The 21,466-nt window shown below is 45.4% G+C and overlaps 1 protein-coding gene across 1 annotated transcript in view; it reads left to right on the forward strand.

Moving 5' to 3' along the window:
- Window positions 1-20,818, forward strand: part of SMURF1 (SMAD specific E3 ubiquitin protein ligase 1) — a 29,286-nt gene extending 8,468 nt beyond the window's left edge. The window contains exons 6-19 of the mRNA XM_008072893.2: window positions 1,268-1,343; window positions 3,064-3,305; window positions 3,776-3,860; window positions 4,213-4,290; window positions 5,186-5,332; window positions 6,335-6,533; window positions 8,052-8,155; window positions 11,664-11,778; window positions 13,325-13,503; window positions 14,634-14,771; window positions 15,240-15,360; window positions 16,089-16,290; window positions 18,504-18,588; window positions 20,468-20,818. Coding sequence (XP_008071084.2) covers window positions 1,268-1,343; window positions 3,064-3,305; window positions 3,776-3,860; window positions 4,213-4,290; window positions 5,186-5,332; window positions 6,335-6,533; window positions 8,052-8,155; window positions 11,664-11,778; window positions 13,325-13,503; window positions 14,634-14,771; window positions 15,240-15,360; window positions 16,089-16,290; window positions 18,504-18,588; window positions 20,468-20,567 — 1,871 coding nt within the window. The 3' untranslated portion in view covers window positions 20,568-20,818. The remainder of the gene's footprint in view (window positions 1-1,267; window positions 1,344-3,063; window positions 3,306-3,775; window positions 3,861-4,212; window positions 4,291-5,185; window positions 5,333-6,334; window positions 6,534-8,051; window positions 8,156-11,663; window positions 11,779-13,324; window positions 13,504-14,633; window positions 14,772-15,239; window positions 15,361-16,088; window positions 16,291-18,503; window positions 18,589-20,467) is intronic.
- The last annotated feature ends 648 nt before the right edge of the window (window positions 20,819-21,466 follow it).

Below are 21,466 nucleotides of genomic sequence, written 5' to 3' on the forward strand. Positions count from 1 at the left end.
ACTGCACATGGGGGCCACCTCGTCAGTACCAGAAACTTTTGTTTTGTATAGTTTTTATTGTTTTATCTAATTCCCTTCATCTTGTCATTTAAAGTTGAGTTAAAAGTTGACTCAGGTACAGGAAGATTTAGAGTTATAATTTTAAATGTCATTTTAATCATCACATTAATGTACAATTAATTTGTCTTTGTATTATTCAAGGGTAGGTGATAAGAATGGTGGCCACATATGCAAGAGTTGGGAAATAGTTTCTTCTGGAAGACCCATCACATATATGAAAAGCAAAGATGATTCATGAAGAATTCCATGTAATATGATTTCTAGAGTCAGAGGACTATTATTATTTAGAATGAAAAATTAAATGTGCTCATGTTACAAAGTGTTGACTAGAGGCAATCCATTGGAAATGAGTTAACTGTTAAATAGCTTATCCATTTATCTACCCATTTGTATTTGTATTTTAGGATAGCTTGAATGTTGACTTGTATACATTGCAAGGAATCAAAGAAAACAGTAGCTCTGCAGCACACTGGAGTAATGGCATGACTCCAAATCTTTTAGGTTTTGTTTTCTATAGACTTGACCTAAGATAAATGAACAGTGGGTTCACATCCTGAAAACCATCATAATGAAAATGTTCTCATCTAATGCTTTCCTGCTCGTGATCTCTTCCTTTCTTTGTGGAGGGATGTGCCAGGGGAAAAAAACAAATAGCTGAAAACAACTTTATAAATGTCTTGTGTTTATTTTAGAGATAAAGAATAAACATTTAGATTTTACAGATACTGAAAGGACACTCTATGTCCTTATTAAACATAAGCCAAAATCTTAAAAAATAAAAGCTGGGCACGGTGGCACATGCCTGTAGTCCCAGCTACTTGGGAGGCTGAGGTGGGAGGATCCCATGAGCCCAGGAGCTTGAAGCCTGGAACTATAGTGAGACCCCATGCCCCCCCCCCAAAAAAGTCTTCCAAAAAAACAGTGTAACTTAATATTGCCTTATTATTATTATGAAGATCATGAGAAACATAGCACCCTTTTCTGCTTCATGTTACCAAGGAATATTCCAAGTGGTAGGTGGTGGTATGCAGCTACTAGAGAAAAATGCTTCATATTTGAAAACATAAAGAATATATGTGTGTATGTGTATACATATGCCTCATTTTTTACGATATTGTCCATAAATTCTAAATTTGCAGGGACTCACTGTTTTACAATTATATAAAACACCACTGGATTTAACACAAGCTGTTCTTTTCTGCTTTAGTCAGTTTACAGACACGAGACAGAATAGGCACCGGCGGCTCGGTGGTGGACTGCAGAGGTCTGCTAGAAAATGAAGGGTATGTATAACCATGGCAATGTGTGCCAGTTCTCTTCTGCCTTAGCCTCTTGACCTATATGAAAGTGTCCTTCCCATCTTAAGTCACTGTGCTGAGAGCTGGAGATGCATTTGGGATAAAACTGTGGTCTGGTTTGTTTATGAAGGAAGGTGTAAAAACTGCTGGGGTTGTGCCCAGAAGACTCAGAGTCCAACTTAAAGAAGCTCTCACTGTCCAAAGATGGGACAGTCTGAGCATCAGTAAGAATTATAACTGCAATTGGTTGGGTGTGGTAGCTCACACCTGTAATCCCATCATTTTGGGATGCCTAGGCAGGAAGATTGCTTGAGGCTAGGTGTTCGAGACCAGCTTGGGAATTATATCAAGACCTGTCACTGCAAAAGAGGAAGAGAAGAATTAGTGTGGTGGCACATGACTATAGTCCCAGCTACTTGGGAGGCTGAGGCAGGAGGATTGCTTGAACCCAGGAATCTGCGGCTATAGTGAGCCATGATCATGCTACTGCACACCAGCACACAGCCTGGGTGACAGAATTATAACTGCGGTGAATTCAAATACATCAAATATATTAAAAATCCACGAGTTCATAATGACAATTAGGGAGAAAAATACCTAAAACATAAAAATAACCAAGAAAATCAAACTCTCATTCATTGGTGACTGTCACAGTTTTGCAGTGCCCCATCAATTAATGGACCTGGCCAACAAAAGAGAGATGATCCAACATTCACAGACCTCTTGGAAATACAGGGGAGGAGGAATGTGTCACATGACTCCAAGGGAATGCAGTGAGGAACGTCCAGAGTGGGGTCCTCGATAGGACAGACAACCCAGTGTCTTCAACAAATACATTACAGGAAAACGAAATATATAAAAGGAGGGAAGGAGAACCTATAAAATAATATTAAAAGAGACATAGCTACTAAATGCAATGTGAGGACTTTGGATCCTGGCTTATGATGAGACAATTAGAAAAAATTTGAACACCAATTGGTATTTGATTTTTTAAAAATTAATGGACTTTTTTTAGTTGTAATAATGGAAAAAGTCCTTGTCTATTAGAGGTATATGCTGAAATATTGAAGGATAATTTGATAAAATGTTGGGATTGGTTTCGAAATAACCTAGTGGTAGAAGGAATTGGAAGAGTAGCCACGGGATAGTCATTGTAGCTGGTTGGTGGGTACCGGGGTTCACTGTGCTAGTCTCAATTGTTTGTATATATTTGAAATTTTTCAACCTGAGAGGTTTTTTTTAAAAAAAATATTTGCTTAAAGAGAAAATAACCTATTAAGGTAAATGTCTTCAGAATTGTTCAGGGGGTAAAGATTGATGTTTGGAAAGTACTTAAAGGCATTGTGGTATTTTATGTAACCGGGAGTTCCATCATAAAGTCACAAGGAAAATGCATGTTTGGAAATCAAGAAAGGTGAAATCTCATTTCACAAGTTCCTGAGAGTGCGAGGTTGGTTTTTTCAGTCGTTCTTTCTACTCTAGAGTGAAATTGTACAGGTGGCCTTGATATCATGCTGGCCGCCTGTTCCTCTTAGAATAGAGTCTGTATGTCTTTTTGTTTAAATGGGATACAAAACGAAGCCCCTTGGAACACTAAGTTTTTCAAGGAAAGCAAAATGAAGGTCGTGTGACGGTGCCCCCAGGGAGTCTAGGCACTTTTGCTGTGACTCTTGTAGCCATGCCTGCTTACTCCTGTCGCTTTCAGAACGGTGTGTGAAGACTCAGGGCCCGGTAGGCCACTCAGCTGCTTCATGGAGGAACCAGCCCCTTATACAGACGGTACCGGTGCTGCTGCTGGTGGAGGGAACTGCAGGTTTGTGGAGTCTCCAAGTCAAGGTCAAAGACTTCAGGTGCAGCGGCTTCGAAATCCTGATGTGCGAGGTTCACTGCAGACGCCTCAGAACCGACCGCATGGCCACCAGTCGCCAGAACTGCCCGAAGGCTACGGTGAGAGCGTTCACCCTTCCGTGGCCAGTTATCTGCACTGTTTCAGGGGGTTGTTGTTTTTAACCCTTAGTAGGTTGTACATGCCATAAATGCTGATGTTTGCACTGCTGTGCCATTAGAAGCTTGTGGTGGTATAGACACCTGGAAGAGGTGGTGATAAATCTCGCTTAGCATGAATTTTCAGCAGTTGCTCATGTCCTAGTTTAGAAATCATGTGGAAATTTTAGGCAAATTAATACCAAAGAGAATGAAGGTGACCTGTAGGCCGGATGAGGATCTCTGTAGTGCTCTGGAAAGGACAGCATGGGGGTACAAGTGAGAAGAAAGGGCGACCTGAGAGAGAAGAATGCATGCACGGGGTAGTGTTATCTAGATGTGGCGGTCAGTACCTGAAGTGAGAGCATGGAGGATGTTTGAAAACTCCCCTCAGAATTGAATTGATCTAATTTTATCCCTAATTTCTTCTGCAGAACAAAGAACAACAGTCCAGGGGCAAGTTTACTTTTTGCACACACAGACTGGAGTTAGCACGTGGCACGACCCCAGGATACCAAGGTACGTTTTCTAAAATGCACCATCGAAGATGTTTTTCCAGCAGTTGACTTGAAAAGCCACAGACCCTTCAAGATGTGTTGTTCTCATTTTGAACTAAAAATAGTGATGAACAGAATGATATGATGTCTGGGATTTGTTTTCGATAAATTGGGGTGGGGGAAGTGAATAGGGGTCTACTTGAAGCAGGGTTGACCATGAGTTGGTAATTGTTGAAGCTGGTCATGTAGCAATTCGTTATCGTCTCTCTTTAGTTTTTATATGCTTAAAATTTTCCATAATAAAAAGTTAAAAAGGAAATATAAAGACTCTATTACCCTTTCTCTCTTCTACTTTACTGTCCCTATTGCCTCAGTCCCTTGGGGACCATTCCTGGGGGAGATGAAGCTTTTCTATACGAATTCCTTCTACAAGGCCATACATCTGAGCCCAGGTCAGAGAGACCCCTACCCCACCCCACCCACCCCGTAACAGAGTTAAGTTTCTTTTTTGCTTTGCTTTGCTTTTTTCTCTTTTTTCTTTTAGAATAGCATTACTACCTAATAAGATTTTTAGTAATGCTCATTTCCTTTTTATTTGTAATTTGTTTCATCTGAGAATAAGCTTCCTATCTTTGATTTTCCAAGACTATGTTGAATTTATGATTCAGTCTCTATAATTAGAATGAAAATCTTACCTGCAAATGAATGAAGTGTCTCTTTAGTACCCACTGTGAGAAATGACAGGCTTTTGTGTTAATTAGAAAGACATCTTGGTCAGTAATGCTGTGCTCCCACTTGACTGTGGATTGTACTGAAAGAATTAATCAAGAGCTTAGAATTGAAAATACTTGCTTAGCAAAAAAGCCAGCTTGAAAATGAGAATGCCTTGTCCTGGTGCAACTGTTTAGAATTGTGAGTTTTCAAGTGCATGTTAATATAGCCCCCTCGACCTTGAAAAACTGGGTGCTGTCTGGGAGTTTTTCAATGAAGACCTTGAGCATTTAATTTAACTTGTGTATTCAGATAGTTTTCCGACAGCACTCAGATACTTCCTATTATTTGGGCCGTCTTTCGTGTAGGAAATGATATTCCCTAGGTAGACCTTGTTCCTTATTATGGTCATAAGCTCTGAAATTCTGTTATTATCTGTCGGATGTTGCTGCTATTTGCAGCAAAGAGGTCTGGACTGAGTGGGGGTTTGGCGTAAGTAGCACCATGACTGTCTGTCTTGCCAGAATGGGACACAGACACCTTGATAAGGAACCTCTGTGGCTCCTGCCGCTGAAGTTTTGGTCTTATTCCTCCTACTCAGTTGGACAAACTTCTCTATATTTTCCGTTTTGGTAGAGACCTTAACAGTGTGAACTGCGATGAACTTGGACCACTGCCACCAGGTTGGGAAGTCAGAAGTACAGTTTCTGGGAGAATATATTTTGTAGATCATAATAACCGAACAACCCAGTTTACAGACCCAAGGTTACACCACATCATGAAGTAAGACTTGAAAAAAACTTTTGTTGACCTCTTTCATTTGGAATTTAATGTTTTTTAAACTGATATTTTTCTTAATTCATCTACTGCATTATTTGTTGAATAAGCATAAGCAATATAATGATAAATTGTTGGTAAATAATTGCATATTTTAAACTCTTAAATTAGCTGTAAAGAGTACTGAGGCCACATGTTGCTGCCACCCTTTTCTTACTTACATCCTCAATAAAGTTCACTGAGGTGAGGGTGTTAGGCAGCTTCTTAAGGAAGGTTCTGCACACAGCACTCTAGAGACACGCGTGGCCATTAGGTTGAGAGACAGAGAAGTGAGATTTCTTCTTAGAGCCTGCGACGTGCACTCCAGAGGGCCAAGCCTTCCCCTGTGCCCATTCCTAGATAACTTGGCCGTGGGAATTATCTCGGATCCCATATTCGGTGTTCCAGGTTTGTTGTGTTCTCTGAGCAAAACATCCTGCATAGCTCACCCTACTATTCCTAGTCCTTGTATTTCACTTTGCTCATAATGAGCGGGCTTAGAAATCTTGGCAATAAACTGAAGACCAGTTATCAGCAGATCTCCCTCGAGCTGCCTGCCTTGTGCATCCTGCCCCCTCCACTGCTTTCTCCTGTCTGCATTTTCCCCTCAACTCTGTTTCATTTTAACTGCCGAGGTGCATCTAATGTCATGTTGGTCAGTCTCACAGGTACATAATAGGTGCATGATAAATGACAGCAATTTCCGTTTTTATTTATATTAATAATGTATGAGATAAATGGTGGCCTGGAATTGAAGTATCTCCGGTATTGTTCCCTGGAGCTACATCTAGGTTCATGGCAGCTATCAGCAGTTTTTACACAGCCAGGTACTTGGTTATGTCATCGGGGAAACTCATTCTCCCTGAAGCTGTGTGCATGACTCTCTCCTCAGTCCCGCTGTGTGCAGGCATGCGTGGAGTTTCCTTGGCCTGGGCTTTAGAGTGACTTTCTGCCTCTCTTCTTCTCAAGTCACCAGTGCCAACTCAAGGAGCCCAGCCAGCCGCTGCCACTGCCCACCGAAGGCTCTGTGGAGGACGAGGAGCTTCCTGCCCAGAGATACGAAAGAGATTTGGTCCAGAAACTAAAAGTCCTCAGACATGAACTGTCACTTCAGCAGCCCCAAGCTGGTCATTGCCGCATTGAAGTATCCAGAGAAGAAATATTCGAGGTATAGAGTTCAGTGCCCTGACAGTCAGGCATAGACTGCTCAGCCCTGTTAAGAAACCAATGAGGCAGTTCAGCCAGAGGAATCACCAGCTCGTTTGTGTCAAAGGGACCGCTTTCAGTGAACCGCTCTGTGGTGACTTCTGCATCCCAGTGAACTTTCTTTCTGTTTGGCAGTTCAGGTATTGATTTGACTACTGAGTGAAACGCAGGGGTCATCAGGACCATGCAGAGGGAGGGAAGTGTAGTTCCTCCTGGGGTGAAAGTTTAAGAACGAGATCATTTCTGAGGTGAACCTGGAGGTATGTACAGAAACCAGCACTAAATAACAGTGCATTATGCAGGCTCTGTGTTCTTGCAGTCTGCACAGTTTCCTCAGAACCAGCCAGTCACCCTCCTCTGTCTCCTGGCATGGGATGTCATCTGATGGCACTCTTCAGAGTGGCTCGGTGGTGCTGGCTTCTCCTGTGGAAATAGGGGAGAAGCAGGTGGCCCCTCACAAGTGTCCTGTCCCTTAGGGAGGTCCCTAAGCCAAGACCATGCCCTTTTCTCAAGAAAGATGATCGTAAGGAAAATCATTGTGTCTAGCCATATCCTGCCCTCCTTTGTGGAGGAGACAATGGTAGGAACGATCAGATGAGATGGGACAAGACGTGAGCATAGTTTCCCACAGGTCACTGGCGGCTGGGGACCCCCAGTGGCAAGATGCAGGGAACTCAGTACTCTCCTCACAGTGAGGGCTGGGCCCGAGTGTGGGCCAGTGGCTGCTTTGTGGGACCCAGCTTTGCCCACTGAGCAGGCTTTATGGTGCCAAGGATAGAAGAGAACTGGAGTGCTGATGTTCTGCTGCCAGATCATTTCTCAGGATGCTCAAGTTTGACTTGAATATTTAAAGCGTGAAAAGCTCTTAAGTGCCTTGTCACTGAAAATGCCTACAAAACTTTAGCTACTTTTACTTAAAATGCTGAATCTGAAGAAATAGGCTGACCACATGTTTTCTGTGCTTTGGGTAAGCTACTTGGTGTCTTAAAAATCTTTTTTGCTTTGTGACTCGGAAGAAATTGTGTGACTTTTCACTTTATATATAAAAGCAGACTCAGAATTCTTTAACACTTAGACTCTCTAATGCTGTCTTTATTTTGATTGAAATACATTAATTGCTTATGGAATGCATTGGAATTCATTTATGAAGAGAAAACTAACTCTAGTGAGGACATTTGTTCTGAAGCTTAGTGTTCAAATTGAAAACAGAGATTTGTGTTTCCTTTAAGGTTAGTGTTACTTGGCATTGTGTTTGTTGTGTTGTCTCGGAGGAAGAAACCTGAGAGAAAAGATGGAATGTACCAGATGTAGCAGCCCTGTACTAGATGCCACATAAACCTCTGAATAGCAATCAGATAAATCTTGCATTTGAACAAATGCTTATTTTTAATCAGGCTCCATTATCAATAGCCTTTAATCTTCCTGCAACTTTAAGAAAAAGATACGTTCTTCTCTCTGAAAATAGAATTTTGATGTGCAGGAGTCTTACCGCCAGATAATGAAGATGCGACCGAAAGACTTGAAAAAACGACTCATGGTGAAATTCCGAGGGGAAGAAGGTTTGGATTACGGTGGCGTGGCGAGGTGAGATGCTTGCTTATTCCTGGCTCTGCGGGGTGGATTTCAGCATAGCTTATAGACTTTTCTGAGAGAAGTCGTTCGCCCTGCTCGTCTTTCGTGTCTGTCACTGAGCACACTGGGCCGTGCTGGTATCTCCTTGGAGCAGTCAGGGCCCTAGTCTGGCTTTAGCCAGCTTTCTGAGAGGAAGAATTCCTGAGAGTGTGCTCAGGCTTGCCTCTCACCATAACCTATCGGAAGGTACATGATCGTCCCACTAGTTGACTTCTTGTAAAGCGAGAATTAAACCTTCACTTACCCCTTTCTTCACGTGGCACATCTGAAGTGGAAACATGTGGGACTTATGAAATTAGTACAGGAGGTGGGCTTGGTCTTCTTGTTAGGGATTTTCTGCAGGAAAAGGGCAGGGGAACGGGGCGGGGCATAGGGCGACACGTAAATTTACTTTGTATCAAAGGAATTTTATGAAATTAAAATGTAGCCTGGGCTTGGTGGCTCATGCCTGTAATCCTAGCACTTGGGGAGGCTGAGGAGGATTGCTTGAGCCCAGGAGTTCAAGGCTGTGATGAGCTGTGATCATGCCACTGCCCTCCAGCCTGAGCCACAGAAGGAGACCCCCAACTCAAAAAGTAAATAAATAAAAATGTGAAATTTCGGTCAAAGCGATTCAAGCAAATGATATAAAAAACAGAGTAGAATAATGAAAAACTGCAATTTCCTATCCTGCCTCATTTCATCTTCCAAACAACTGCTTCTTAACTCTTGTAGCTGTTTCTCCTAACAGATGTCTTTATATCACTCGATTCAAATGATTATCTTCTGATTTACTGATTTATGGTTGTAAACACAAGAGAGATACAAGAGAATCCAGCTGATGCTCTTTCATTCCAGTTTAGTAATACCAGTCTTTCAGTTCTATTATTTTTAGCTTTTGTCATGTGCTTTCACCTTTATTTTTTGATTTGTCAACTAGAGATTATTACCTCGACCTCATCTTCCTAAGAAAAGGATATCAGTACTGTAACTTTCCCTTCAGCATCCCTTCTTCCTTCTACCTCTTAAATTCTTCCATCTGCAATGTTACTTTTATATTGTCAAGGCTGAAGATTTACATTCTGTTCTATAACCAAAATTAAGTCAGTCTCCTGTGCTTTTCTACTATTATTGTAAGCATTGAACATCAGTACACTGTTTATATTATGATGAACGTGAAGATTGTTCACTAAGGGGTTAAATAGTATCCTAGAGTTGATTTATTTTTTGAACAAATTTTAATTTTTCCAAGAATTTCTTCCTTTAAAAAAAAAACAAACAAAAACTAAGCTTTATTATATTGCCCCTTTAAACTTCAGTCCCCCCAGGGACACATGACATCTCTTGACGTACCTCCATGTTCTTCTTGGAGTCCTCTCTCCGGTGTGATGACGATTCTTTGGCTCTTCTGCACAGTGGCTGTCATGAGATGTCTCTGCCTTCCTAGGTCAGGTCCACTGTCTTGGGGATCCTGTGGCGTCCTCTGCTTTGGCTTACTCCCTTGAGTTCTTGTCACCACCTGACAAGTTGTGTGGTGGGAGGTTTCCCTTTCTTGTCTCCATCTCCTAAAAGACTCAACACACGTGTGGGAACTTTGTCTTGTTCACAACTTGAATCCCCAGTTCCTAGAACAACACCTAACACATAGACAGTATGCGTCCTATACATCTGCACTGAATGAATGAATTTAACTTTTTGATAATTTCCTCTCTCCCATTTCCTTACTTTGATCTTTCCGAAATGCCTGTTACTCAGCTATCGAATTTCCTGGTTTGGTAAGAGTTACAGCCCTTATGCGTTTTCCGTAGTTATCCAGTCTTCCATGTGGAGGCCAGTCTCCGTGGAGCGCCCTAGGTAGACATAATGCTGTTGTGGAAAGAGCCTTGAATCCCTCTTGGCTGGTTCCAGTTTGGTTTTGCATGGTTTATCTCACCCCTCAGGGTCTTCCTCGTATCTAAATGAGATCACACCTGTCTTGGAGAACTGTAGAGATTTCAGTGATATACATGTGTGCATGTATGTGTTCATTATCTGGTCCAGGAGACTCAAGCTACACTGATTTCCCCATGTTTGGTCCAGAGTCATTGCTGTAGCCTCTCTCTCCTGCCTGTGTAAGTTGGCTCTTCCCTTACCATGTCCAGAGCAGACCCAATTGTATCTTTTCCTTGTCCACAGCTTGGGCAGAATGTTTGCTTGTATCTTAATCACTTCCTGTCTAGACAATTGCAGGTCCTTGGCTTTTTCCAAAAAAGTTCTTCCCAAATCCAAACTCCAAAATTTGGGATGAATCAAAGTTGAGCAATTTTGTCTTTGTAGTGGAGAGGCCCTATAAGGTTTGGAGTCTCATCTCTCTGGCAGTTCCTTTCTGTTCTTTTGAGTGCAATACATAACTGTTTTGGTCTGGTTGTTTTTGTGTCGTCTCACAATTTTCTTGGACAGATTCTTTGCATTTATACTTATCTTTTCCTATTCTGTCTCACTTCTGTATCTTTTCTGTTTGAATGAGTAAGAAATTTAAAATTTACAGCTGCTCTCTTAATGAGATTTATCCATTTGAAAGGAGTTTTGAGTAGAAAGAAAAAAGGCTATTTTTAGAACTGCCACAGATATTCATGTAAGGGTAAGGGTCTCCCTGTACCTGGGCTTATCACAACCTGACAGTAGCAACTGAATCATACTGTTTCTATTTAAAGTGTGTTTTTTGTTTGAACTTTTTAATTTTGTAGTTTTTTAATGATAAGATGATTCGAACATTAAAGGAATTCAGAAAATTATATAACTCATACTTTACAGTTTTAAACTAGTTTTTAAAGTTACATAAATGGTAAGTGTTTATGGTAAAAAAAATAATTCAACAGAAAATTGTGAAGGGCAAAAGTCATTCTTAAACAGTCTTTCTCTGTCTCCCTGGACTTTGAGCGTTGAAATGTTTTCTTCTTATTTGAAACATTTAAAAAAAACAAAATAAAATAAAAATAAACAAAAGTGACCCAGGATCCTGAAGTTAAAGTTAACGGGATCAGATTGCTTTTTATTGTGCTTTTGTCAGTTAATACCACATCATTAATATCACCAGCTAAGATCTTGATTTTTGCAAAGTAGCAGAGAAAACCTTAGCTGAGGTACAAGAAAGTGGACAAACTTCTGAGATTATCGCACTTTTCCAGTGATACTAATAACTCTAGTCAACTATGCTTCTTTCTCAGCTGCAGATTTGTTGTTGAAGTTTTGGTCATGTGGTGGTGAGGAACAGTAATTGAGGACTCTGGGTTGCTTCGGGGGCTCCTTGGGATACTGTGATTTCTTTAGGCTGCTTCGCCCAGCCTGGACCATTGCATCCACTCAGAGCCGGCACCCTGACCCGTTGCTCCTCTTACTTGACACTGTTTTGGCCTTTTGGGACAGAGTCAGTCAATCTTTTCATAAAGATCTAAAGCCAGAAATTTTAGCACAGATAAAACAGTTTTTTTGTTATTCCTAGGGAGTGGCTTTATTTGTTGTGCCATGAAATGTTGAATCCGTATTACGGACTCTTCCAGTATTCCACAGACAATATTTACATGTTGCAAATCAATCCAGATTCTTCAATCAACCCTGTAAGTATTAATGAATAAAGAGGTAGGAAATTTAGTTGGAGAATTTTTAAGATGAATTTTCAGGTTCAGTGTCAATTCGTGGTCTATTCATTGTAGACGTAATCAAAAACAGTAGTAAGTAAAAGACTGAAAGGTAGAGTGAGAACTAAATGAAAACGAATGATTTCAAGCCTGTATTTTTCGAGATTGGGATCGTTGGGTATGTTGTGCTGAAGGAGAATGAGGGTGAAATTGAGCTGCCCATAACACTCACAGCACTGTTGCCATTTGAGGCCGTGCTTGTTACGGGTGTCATTCTGAGAAGTGGTTACACAGTCCAGCCTCCTTCCAGAAGTGGAATATTTCCATACTTGTTTTTGTAAACCATGAATGCTGATGCCTTTTGGCACGCTTTTGTCAGAGATGAGGAATAAATGCAGCGTTTGTGCACCCAGCCCAAGGGCAGATGGCAGGCCAGAGGGGGCCTTCCTGTGGAATCACGTCCCCTGCAGTGCCGTGCCATGCGCAAGCCACTGAGGCGGGCCCGAGGGCAGCGCCACTTGAGTTCACATGTGAAAGAACATTTTGCCAACAAGCAAGTGAAGTTTTAAGCCGGGCTCGGTGGCTCAGCCTGCAATCCCGCGCCTTTGGGAGGCCGAGGTGAGTGGATGGCCTGAGCCCGCGGGTTCGAGACCCGCCTGGGCAGTGAGACCTCATCTCTACAATAAATCAAAAAATCAGCCGGGCGTGGTGGTACATGCCTGTAATTCCGGCTACTTGGAAGGCTGAGGCGGAAGGATCGCCGGAGCCCAGCAGGTCGAGGCTGCGGTGGCTGGGAGCGGCCACTGCACTCCAGTCTGGGTGACAGAGTGAGACTCCAACTCAAAAAAAAAAAGAAAGTGAAGTTTTGGCTAATTTTCTGAGGTGACGAGCATTCAGAATTCAAAGTAGAAACAGATTTATGAGTTAAAAACCAGAATGGCCCTGGTTCTAGAATGTTCTTTTACTTGGCATATTCATACGTATTTTCCTGTGTTCCTTTTTTTCCCCTTCTTGGGATTTCTTCTTTTTCTTTCTTGTGGCATGGGGGTGGAGCAGCAGAAGAGGAAGGGGAATCGCCCTTCTCTTTGCGCTCAATGGGAAGGAAAAGCGAGACCAGCTTCCTGGGCGTGCAGCCTCCATGGGGCCTGATGCCCACACCGCGAAGGCCTCGTGCTTGGCTTGGTCTCTGCTGTCGTCAGACTGAAATGCTCGTTCACTTCGGAAAAGGGGCCTCTGCGTTTTCATTTTGCACTGGGCCCTGCGAGTTACATGGCAGTTTCTGAGAGAAGGTGTTGGACCTACAGGCATACAGCATGTTGTCCAGCTGATCTAAATAAAAGATGTGTTCTACATTTCAGCTGCCCAGGCAGCCATTTTTCATCTGGCCATGAGCTAGCCTGTGAGTAACCGAGTCAGTGTTTGGTTGCCTCTGGGACAGTTTTTGAAAGAAGCTTAGAGAAAGCACGAGATGCCCACACTGGTGGACCTCTCTCTGACAGATCCATGTTCTCTGGTGCCCCTACAGGACCACTTGTCTTACTTCCACTTTGTTGGGCGGATCATGGGGCTGGCTGTGTTCCACGGACACTATATCAATGGGGGCTTCACGGTGCCCTTCTACAAGCAGCTGCTGGGGAAGCCCATCCAGCTCTCAGATCTGGAGTCGGTGGACCCGGAGCTGCATAAGAGCTTGGTGTGGATCCTGTAAGTATAGACTCCTGCTCAGTCGTCTGCAGATACACATGCAGTCATGGACGCACCACTGTGTGTGTTGTGTGCGTGTACATGCATGTATGTACTTTGGGGATTGGTGCGAGCTTAGAGAAGAGAAATAAAGAAACCTTGTATCATAACCAGAAACCAGAAAGCAGATTTAACACAAAATACTTAATTGCCTTATCTTTCTCATGGTGTTTGGCCAGTTGTTCTTCATGGACGAGTTTTTTTTGTTGTTTCCTTGACTTATTAAGATCTTCCTTGAAAATTGACAGACCAATCCCCAGGCCAAGTATAGGGTATGTGTGTCACTCCAAAGTGTCTCCAGGTGTTCTATAGACAGGCCAAGAAAGTATCGAAACAAAATTAACGTTCCCTTTGCCTTAGAATTGTCCTGAATGCTCTTAAGAGCATGGGCATGTGACCAGATGAACCGTCGGTGTCGTGGGGCCTTTGAAGGAGCCGACGTCACAGGGCTGGAAGCTCCGTCTCTGGAAAGGGGGAAGGCGGACATGGGGAGCAGGCGCTGGGGCCTCCCGGTGTGTCCCAGGTGTCACATGTACCAGCTTGCAGTGGGGACTCTGGGGAGTCAGGGCCTTCATCATGTAGACAACTTTTCACTCTGCCTGTGTTACAAGAAAGATGGCGGATTAAAGAGTCAGTTTCAACTTTTCACGTGCTTTTGTTTTGAACGAGAGCATCTGAAAAGGGGAGACCATATTTTCTTGGTGTGGCTTCCTCTAGAATGGTTTCTCTTCAGCCACAAACTGTTCCAGAGTCCCTCCTCTACTCCCAGACTCAGCTTACAAATAAATTAAGTTGCATATCTCATAAAATCACAGAACAGTAGAGTGACCATCACCTTCCTTCTATGAATGAGAGAGCCAGGAGTCAGGGACACCTAGCACCAGAGCTGTGGTCTCCTGGTTCCTTCCAGATGTGCTCTGACCCATGCACAGATCTGTGTCCGCCCTTGACTGTCCACCCTCCTCATAGCGCTGGGTCTGGCCATCAGTAAGCACTGTCTGTTTCTACCCGACTGCCCCACCTCATGTTCTGTCTGATGCCACATGGGATTAGAGGTGTAAGTGACATTACCTTCTGTCCTGCTTTGACAGGGAGAACGACATCACCCCCGTACTGGACCACACCTTCTGCGTGGAACACAATGCCTTTGGGCGAATTCTTCAGCACGAACTGAAGCCCAATGGCAGAAATGTGCCCGTCACAGAGGAGAACAAAAAAGAATATGTCCGGTACTGTCCAGGGTTGCCTCGGTGTTTGCCTGTGGGAATAGCTGGGTACTGGGTTGTAGCTCCTTTGTTGTGTAAGGCCTACCTGGCCATGATAGCACTCATGACCAGATCTCAAAGCACTGGCATTGCAGATGTGAGCCACAGCACCCGGCCTCAAATGTACTTTTAAATTAAGCAGTTGCTGTAACAGGTCAGCCTAAATCCTGCTGTTTTTACTCCTGTTTTGAGTAAATAATCAAAACGCATAAGTGCACGTGCTGATTCATTTTTAGCATGATACCAAGGCTCATTACTAACTGCTGGGGTGGTTTTTGCCTGTCTTAGTGATGAGGGCTGGAAAGGGCTAGGCATTGTGCTCAGTGGGCGTGCCCGCATTGTGTTCAAGGTTTGTTGGGTTGTGATATCAGAACTTGCTCATGGAAGAAAATCCGTTTGGTTTTGCTTTCAACTCATGAGTTTTTCTTCCAGGTTGTATGTAAACTGGAGGTTTATGAGAGGAATCGAAGCACAGTTCTTAGCTCTTCAGAAAGGGTTCAATGAACTCATCCCTCAACACCTGCTGAAGCCTTTTGACCAGAAGGAACTAGAGGTATGTGCTTGGCGTGCGGCATCAACTCAGGGCATTCAGGGGTCTCATGTGGTGGCATTTGCCTGTGTTAAATCCTTACTGTAGAGTAAGGCTTGCACTCTTTTCTGGTAAGCCCAGGAGCTTGTCGGGGTTCCCAGAAGACAGGACTAAAGTGAGAAGGGGAGTTGAGTGCCAGTTTGTAAGAGGCAAGGTGTCCACTTGGTGGCAGTAAATCTGCATAAATCTCAGGAATTTCTTCACGGTGTTTGTGGCTTCTCCTATCTTCAGGACGTCTAGCAGAGTGGGAGATTGCGTAGCCATCATCTCTGACTGGGGACGTTTTCTTGTATATAGCCAGGTTCTCCCACAATGTCATATGGCTTTATGTTCTATCATTAGACCAAGAACAGAGTGGTATTGTCTTCTCTAATACTTCATGTGCTTGAACATAGTGATTCATTCACCCCCATCCATCTCTGTTGGGTGCAAAATAGCTGAAGGCCTCCAGATTGTTTTTCTAGGCTTTCTGCTTCAGTGAGATGCCAAGAGCAGCTCCCTTGGGAGGAGCTGTAGTTCTAGGGTCAACTTCTTAAACAAGCTGGGAAAATACTCCATCTACCTCAGACCCACATAATTCTTGGTACACAGCTGCTTCTTCGCTTGGGCTCCAAGTTTTGGGAACCTAGGAGGCATGTCCTGACATGGGCTCATACCTTCTGGAAGTAACTCGCCTTCAAACACCTTCTCAGTTGATAATAGGTGGCCTGGACAAAATAGACTTGAATGACTGGAAGTCGAACACGCGGCTGAAGCACTGCGTGGCCGACAGCAACATCGTCAGGTGGTTCTGGCAAGCAGTGGAGACCTTCGATGAAGAAAGGCGGGCCAGGCTCCTGCAGTTCGTGACCGGGTCCACTCGCGTCCCGCTCCAAGGTTTCAAGGCTTTGCAAGGTGACTGACGTGGAGGCAGGGCTATTTGGCTGCACGTCTGCGCCGGCGTGTTCTGGGTCGGACCGTGGCGGGCGGAACTAGAGGGTGGTCGGGCTGCTGTTCTGAGCCATCGACTAGAAATGACGTGATGGATGTTCTCTACTAACAAGCGCTCGGGAGTGCGGAGGGGCTTGCCCAGCAGGTGCCGTCCGTGACCTGCTGAGCCACTCCAGGCGTGTGGGTCCCCCCCTCACTGCTCCCAAGAGCCCAGAAGGTTTGGCCAGCGGGCCTTGAGGGAGTCGGGCCAGGCCCCTCACTTTCCACCGCTGCCAGGCCGGCCTGCCCAGGACCCCAGGTGGAGAGTCGCGGGGAGCCGCCCTGCCCTGTCCTGGTGGCTCCAGATGAACCCCTGTTTAGCCACAAGCCACACTGAAAGGAAGAAGAGCCCATGCTTACCCTCTTTAAGCCGCTAGTGTCACTGTACGTGGGATAGGATTCCATGGGAAAGATGCCAGGCAGCCTGTAGGCAGAGGCGGCTTGATGCGGCCCCTTACACTTAGGGCTTGGAGGGGATGTTGCTGACAGCTGGAAGGAGTAATGTGCGGGGCGTAACTGCATTGGAATCTAGCGAATTGAACTTTAAATAGACATGCAGCTATATTGCAGATACAGAATATTCTCTCTGACTTTGGAGATCCTTGTTGAGTAAAAGGAGGTTAATCCTTGCCCCTCGGCTGTGGTCATGAGGGTATTTGTGTCTTTTCCACAGTGATTCTGCCTATAGAACTGCTGCAGGGGCTCAGCATAAATAAAAACGGGTTCTAAGCTGAGCCCCCCTCAATATGGGAGCCTCCCTCTGCCTGAGCAGCCTCATAACTACAGCTCCTCTAGTGCTTGTTGGAGCTTGGTAGTTTCCTTTCTCGCTCAATTCTCCTAGCTGCCCAGAGAGATCCCCGTGACACGAATGAAGAAACGGAGGTGCTGTGGGGTCATGGGATGTACTTGCCCCCAAGGAAAAAGACAGTGAGTGGGGAGCGGTCAGCAGGGGCAGGAGTCCAGGTTCTGTGGCTCTGAGTCTGGCTTTTCCTGAGACATCTGTCATCTTCCCCGTGGCAGGCCCACTCACTGGACACTCTTGGTTAGAAACCATCATGTTGTTGTCAGGATCTTAGCAATATCCTCCATAATAAGTGCCCTCATACTATCTAGCAGGCAGTCAGTCCGGGTGGGGGTCAGATGTGACAGGGTTCTGTGAGTTCTACAGGTGTGGCAGGGCCCTGGCTGTTCACCCTGTGCCTGATGGGTGTGAACACAGCCACGGCACAGAGAGGGACTGGTGCTGTCGGAAGGGGTCTGAAGGCCGCTGGGCAAGACTGGAGGCTGATTCTTTCATTCTAAGGAATCTAGCCAGAGGGTCACAGGCTGGGCACCGAACACCCGGGGCATGCCTGGCACAGTCTGTCCTGACTCCCTGGGAGATGGGGCTTGAAGGGTTGGCCTGCCAGGGAGGAACCAGCTTCCTTCCTACCTACTGCTCCACACCCCTGCAGCCCCAGGAGCTGCACTCACCTCCCAGTGGCCATACAGACCCTCTGCCCTCCAGAAAGATGGTGTCTCTGCCATGATCTCTCTCGGCCTCCAGGCCCACTGCTGGCCTCGGCCCAGGCTGAAAGGAATATCCTTAACCACGTAGAAGAGAATATCAGCAAGACAAAGGCCAGTGGCCGCCATAGCCTCATTGGTCAGCAGGCAGGACATCCCTAGGCTGGCCCATGTCTTTGCAGCACCAATGGCAGCTACTGGACAGCTTGGCGCCCATCAGGGGCTGACTCTGGAAAGACCCGAGCGTGAGAGGGCCCAGTAAAGCCTGCTGCCTCCCCCACCGTATTGGTTGGCTGGTCCTCTGTTCCATGGTTTAGGCACAGATAGGTGTGACCCTCAGATCCCCCCACTGGGACAGGCCCGGGGCTGCAGTGCACTTAGGGGAGTTCTCGGCAGTCTTTGCTCTGCCCCCTGTGATGTTCTGAAGGATCTGCATTCTGTCACTTGATGACCACTCTAGACATACCCTAGAACGGGGCAGGTGAACTCCATGGCCCGCTGGCAAGACAGCCGGCTGGGGCGTCAGGGCCGAGGAAGTGGTCAGAAGGGGCCCCGGCTCCTGGGGGCTGCGTGGCTGGGAAGTGCCACGGCTTTGGCTCTGAAGTGCATTAACTAGAATGTTGTCCTGTAAGGCTCTACAGGCGCGGCAGGGCCCCGGCTGTTCACCATCCACCTGATAGATGCGAACACGGACAACCTTCCAAAGGCCCATACCTGGTAAGACCTGCTGTGTGGGGTCACTGCATCCTGGGAGCGTGTCTCTGGACGATGCGCTTGTTCACGTTACTTTTTAAGGCTGTTTTCTCGTTTGTAGGACTTTGCATTTCCTCTGTGCAAAGTCTCAGGCAATGACTGGCAAATGGGACAAGTATTTTGCACCAACCCACGTAAGAGTGTTATCAGTGTCTCTTATGACACTAATTTTGTTGTGAGCCATGCAATTAATTAATGTTGGTGTTTTGGCAACAATCTGTTGCTCCAGCAGGTTCAAGTCTTCATCTTAGCTGGGTCTGGATGCATATGTTGTGCACGTATACCCATCAGTAGGAAGAACTATGTTTTTAGTGTGGCTTTATTGGTCTTCACTTTAGCTGACATTTCTAGGTCCCCATTTTTCCCTCTCAGAACTTTGCTTATGATATTTTTTATTTTTTCTGAGTTGGGGTCTCATTCTGTCGCCCAGGCTGGAGTGCAGTGGCACTACACCCTCGACCTCCTGGACTCAGCTTCCCGAGTAGCTGGGACTACAGGTGCACACCACCATGCTAAACTAATTTTTTTATTTGTTGCAGAGACCGAGTCTCCCTATGTTGCCCAAGCTGGTCTCGAACTCCTGGGCTCAAGCAGTTCTTTCACCTCAGCCTCCCAAAGTGCTGAGCCACCACACCTGGCTGGAACTTTGCATACGATAGATATAGCATCTTGTCTACTGAAAAATGTTTTTCCCTCAATTTTAACTTCCTTTATGGTTTTCAAGTCTAATCACTTGCACACACTTTGTCTCTGAACCTTCCATTGAGAAGGGCAGCCCATCTCTTTCTGGAGAACCAGCTCCAGATGCTGCCAAGATACAAAATGAGGGGATGAAAGTTTCCTGACTTAGAACCCAAGGATGCGGGTTCAAATGCTGGCCGTGATGGAATTTGCAACAAGTTACTTCATAGTGTAACTGGTTTTCCACATCTGTGACACAGGCTGGTATGGCTGTTCCAGGACTGTGGTGGGTGCCAAGGCCTTGCCCAAGCGTGGCTGTGGCATGCCTTATGAGAATGTGCCTTGTTGGCATACGCCTTGGTGCTTGGAGTAAGACAGACATGAAGAATACTCTCTGATGCTAAAGCTGCAGAGAAAAGCCTGGAACGGGCTCTTTCTTGACAAAAGCCACCCTTAATTGCTTGGCCCCTGGTAACTCAGGAGGCCACTCTATGTCCTCTGGGCCCCAATTTTGTAGCTTTTGATGTGTTATAAGGTAATAGCTTCTTAAAGGATGTCTTTTTCTTTGCACAAATACTGGAAATGAATTTCCCCATGGAAATATTGAGTCAGAAGTTTAATATTCATTTCATCTTTCAGGGATTTGACATTTTATTGGTTTTGAGATCTGGTTTGTTTTTGCAGGGACTTTTCCAGACAGCCCCATTTTGGTTTCAGATCAAGTCCCAGAGGAACAGACAGACATGTAGGACATCGTCAGTGGTGGCTTGACTGATGGCCTGTCTGGGTTACGGGGGCTGCCAAGGGGACGATCCTGGTACAGGGAAAGAATTTCTCCCAAAGACAAACAAAAAACAAGTTTAGAGCTTTGTCCTAATATAAGCAGTAAATAGTAACGTGGTGATATTTCAAAGGTCTTAAGTTTTATTTTGCTGTGTGTTGACTGAAAAACTCTGCATTTAGAAGCTGAAAGCCGGTAGGGAGAAGCGGAGAACTTGGTGCTACCCACCCCGTCCCCCAACCAGGAGATAAGATGCTTTGACGCCTCCCCCTTTCTTTATCCCCTCACTGCTAGCTGCCTGTCCTTGACCTTGAATCAGTCCTGGGGCTGGACCGCCCCCAGCAGTGACTCTGGCCCTTTTGTCCCTCTGTCCCTTTCTAGCTTTAACCGGATCGACATTCCACCTTATGAGTCCTATGAGAAGCTCTACGAGAAGCTGCTGACGGCGGTGGAGGAGACCTGCGGGTTTGCTGTGGAGTGAAAAGGGCAACCAAAGGCAACAGTCTAGCTCATGACCACCAGACCAAAAGCATATCGCTTCTGGGCGCCTCCTGCAAAGCGGCTGAGCCCTGGAACCACAGATCACCTGAGGGAGAAGGGCTGCCTCTCTCCTTTCCGTGGGGGGAGGCGGACGGGGGACTTTCGTTGGTGGCTCCCACCCATATATCCCTCCTTTATTATGGTATTCTCACCCCCTTCCATCACCCATCCAATAAATTGCAGCCAGGTTTAGCCCTTGGCGTCAGTCACACGGGATGTTCTGCTGTGGTTGCAGCCCACATGGTGAGAAGGCTCGTGGCCCTGTGCTCTTTACGGGAGCACCGCCCACAGTTAGGGGACTGAGCTTGGCTTCCTGGGAGTCGGGAACTGGTAGCTCTCCCAGCTAGTCCACCTCAAAACAGTCTTTCCAGGTTCAGCAGCTGTTGGATATCTTACCAGAGCTCAAATTCCTCATTTCACATCCTAGCAGCCTGTTCTGGGTAGCAGATTAATTTCTAACTGAAAAATAACTATAATATATGCTTATTGGAATTCTGCCACAGCAGGAAGCTGGAGTCAAAATGTGTTTCCCCTTTGAAAGGAGAAGGAATTGGAGCAGCTTTCGCTGGAGGCCCAGGGTATTTCTTTTCAGGGTATCCTGGCTGAAAAATTTGTTTTGCACAAGAAATATGATCGTTCCTTTTAAGGGTCCCTTTTGCTGCATTATCTGTCCAGTCTGAAATTTTTTCAGTGAAAACCCCACATAATGGAGCTTATAAAAGAGCAGACCGAAACCGGCCCCAGAGCCAACCAGTCAGTCCCAAAGCTGTGACTTCTTTGTCACCATTGTCTGCAGAAGAGCACTGACTGTGTCACTTAAAATATTAACAAACTATGATG

This window comes from Carlito syrichta, unplaced genomic scaffold, assembly GCF_000164805.1.
Source record: "Carlito syrichta isolate Samal-C Ts95f unplaced genomic scaffold, Tarsius_syrichta-2.0.1 Scaffold315497, whole genome shotgun sequence".
Taxonomy (NCBI): domain Eukaryota; kingdom Metazoa; phylum Chordata; class Mammalia; order Primates; family Tarsiidae; genus Carlito; species Carlito syrichta.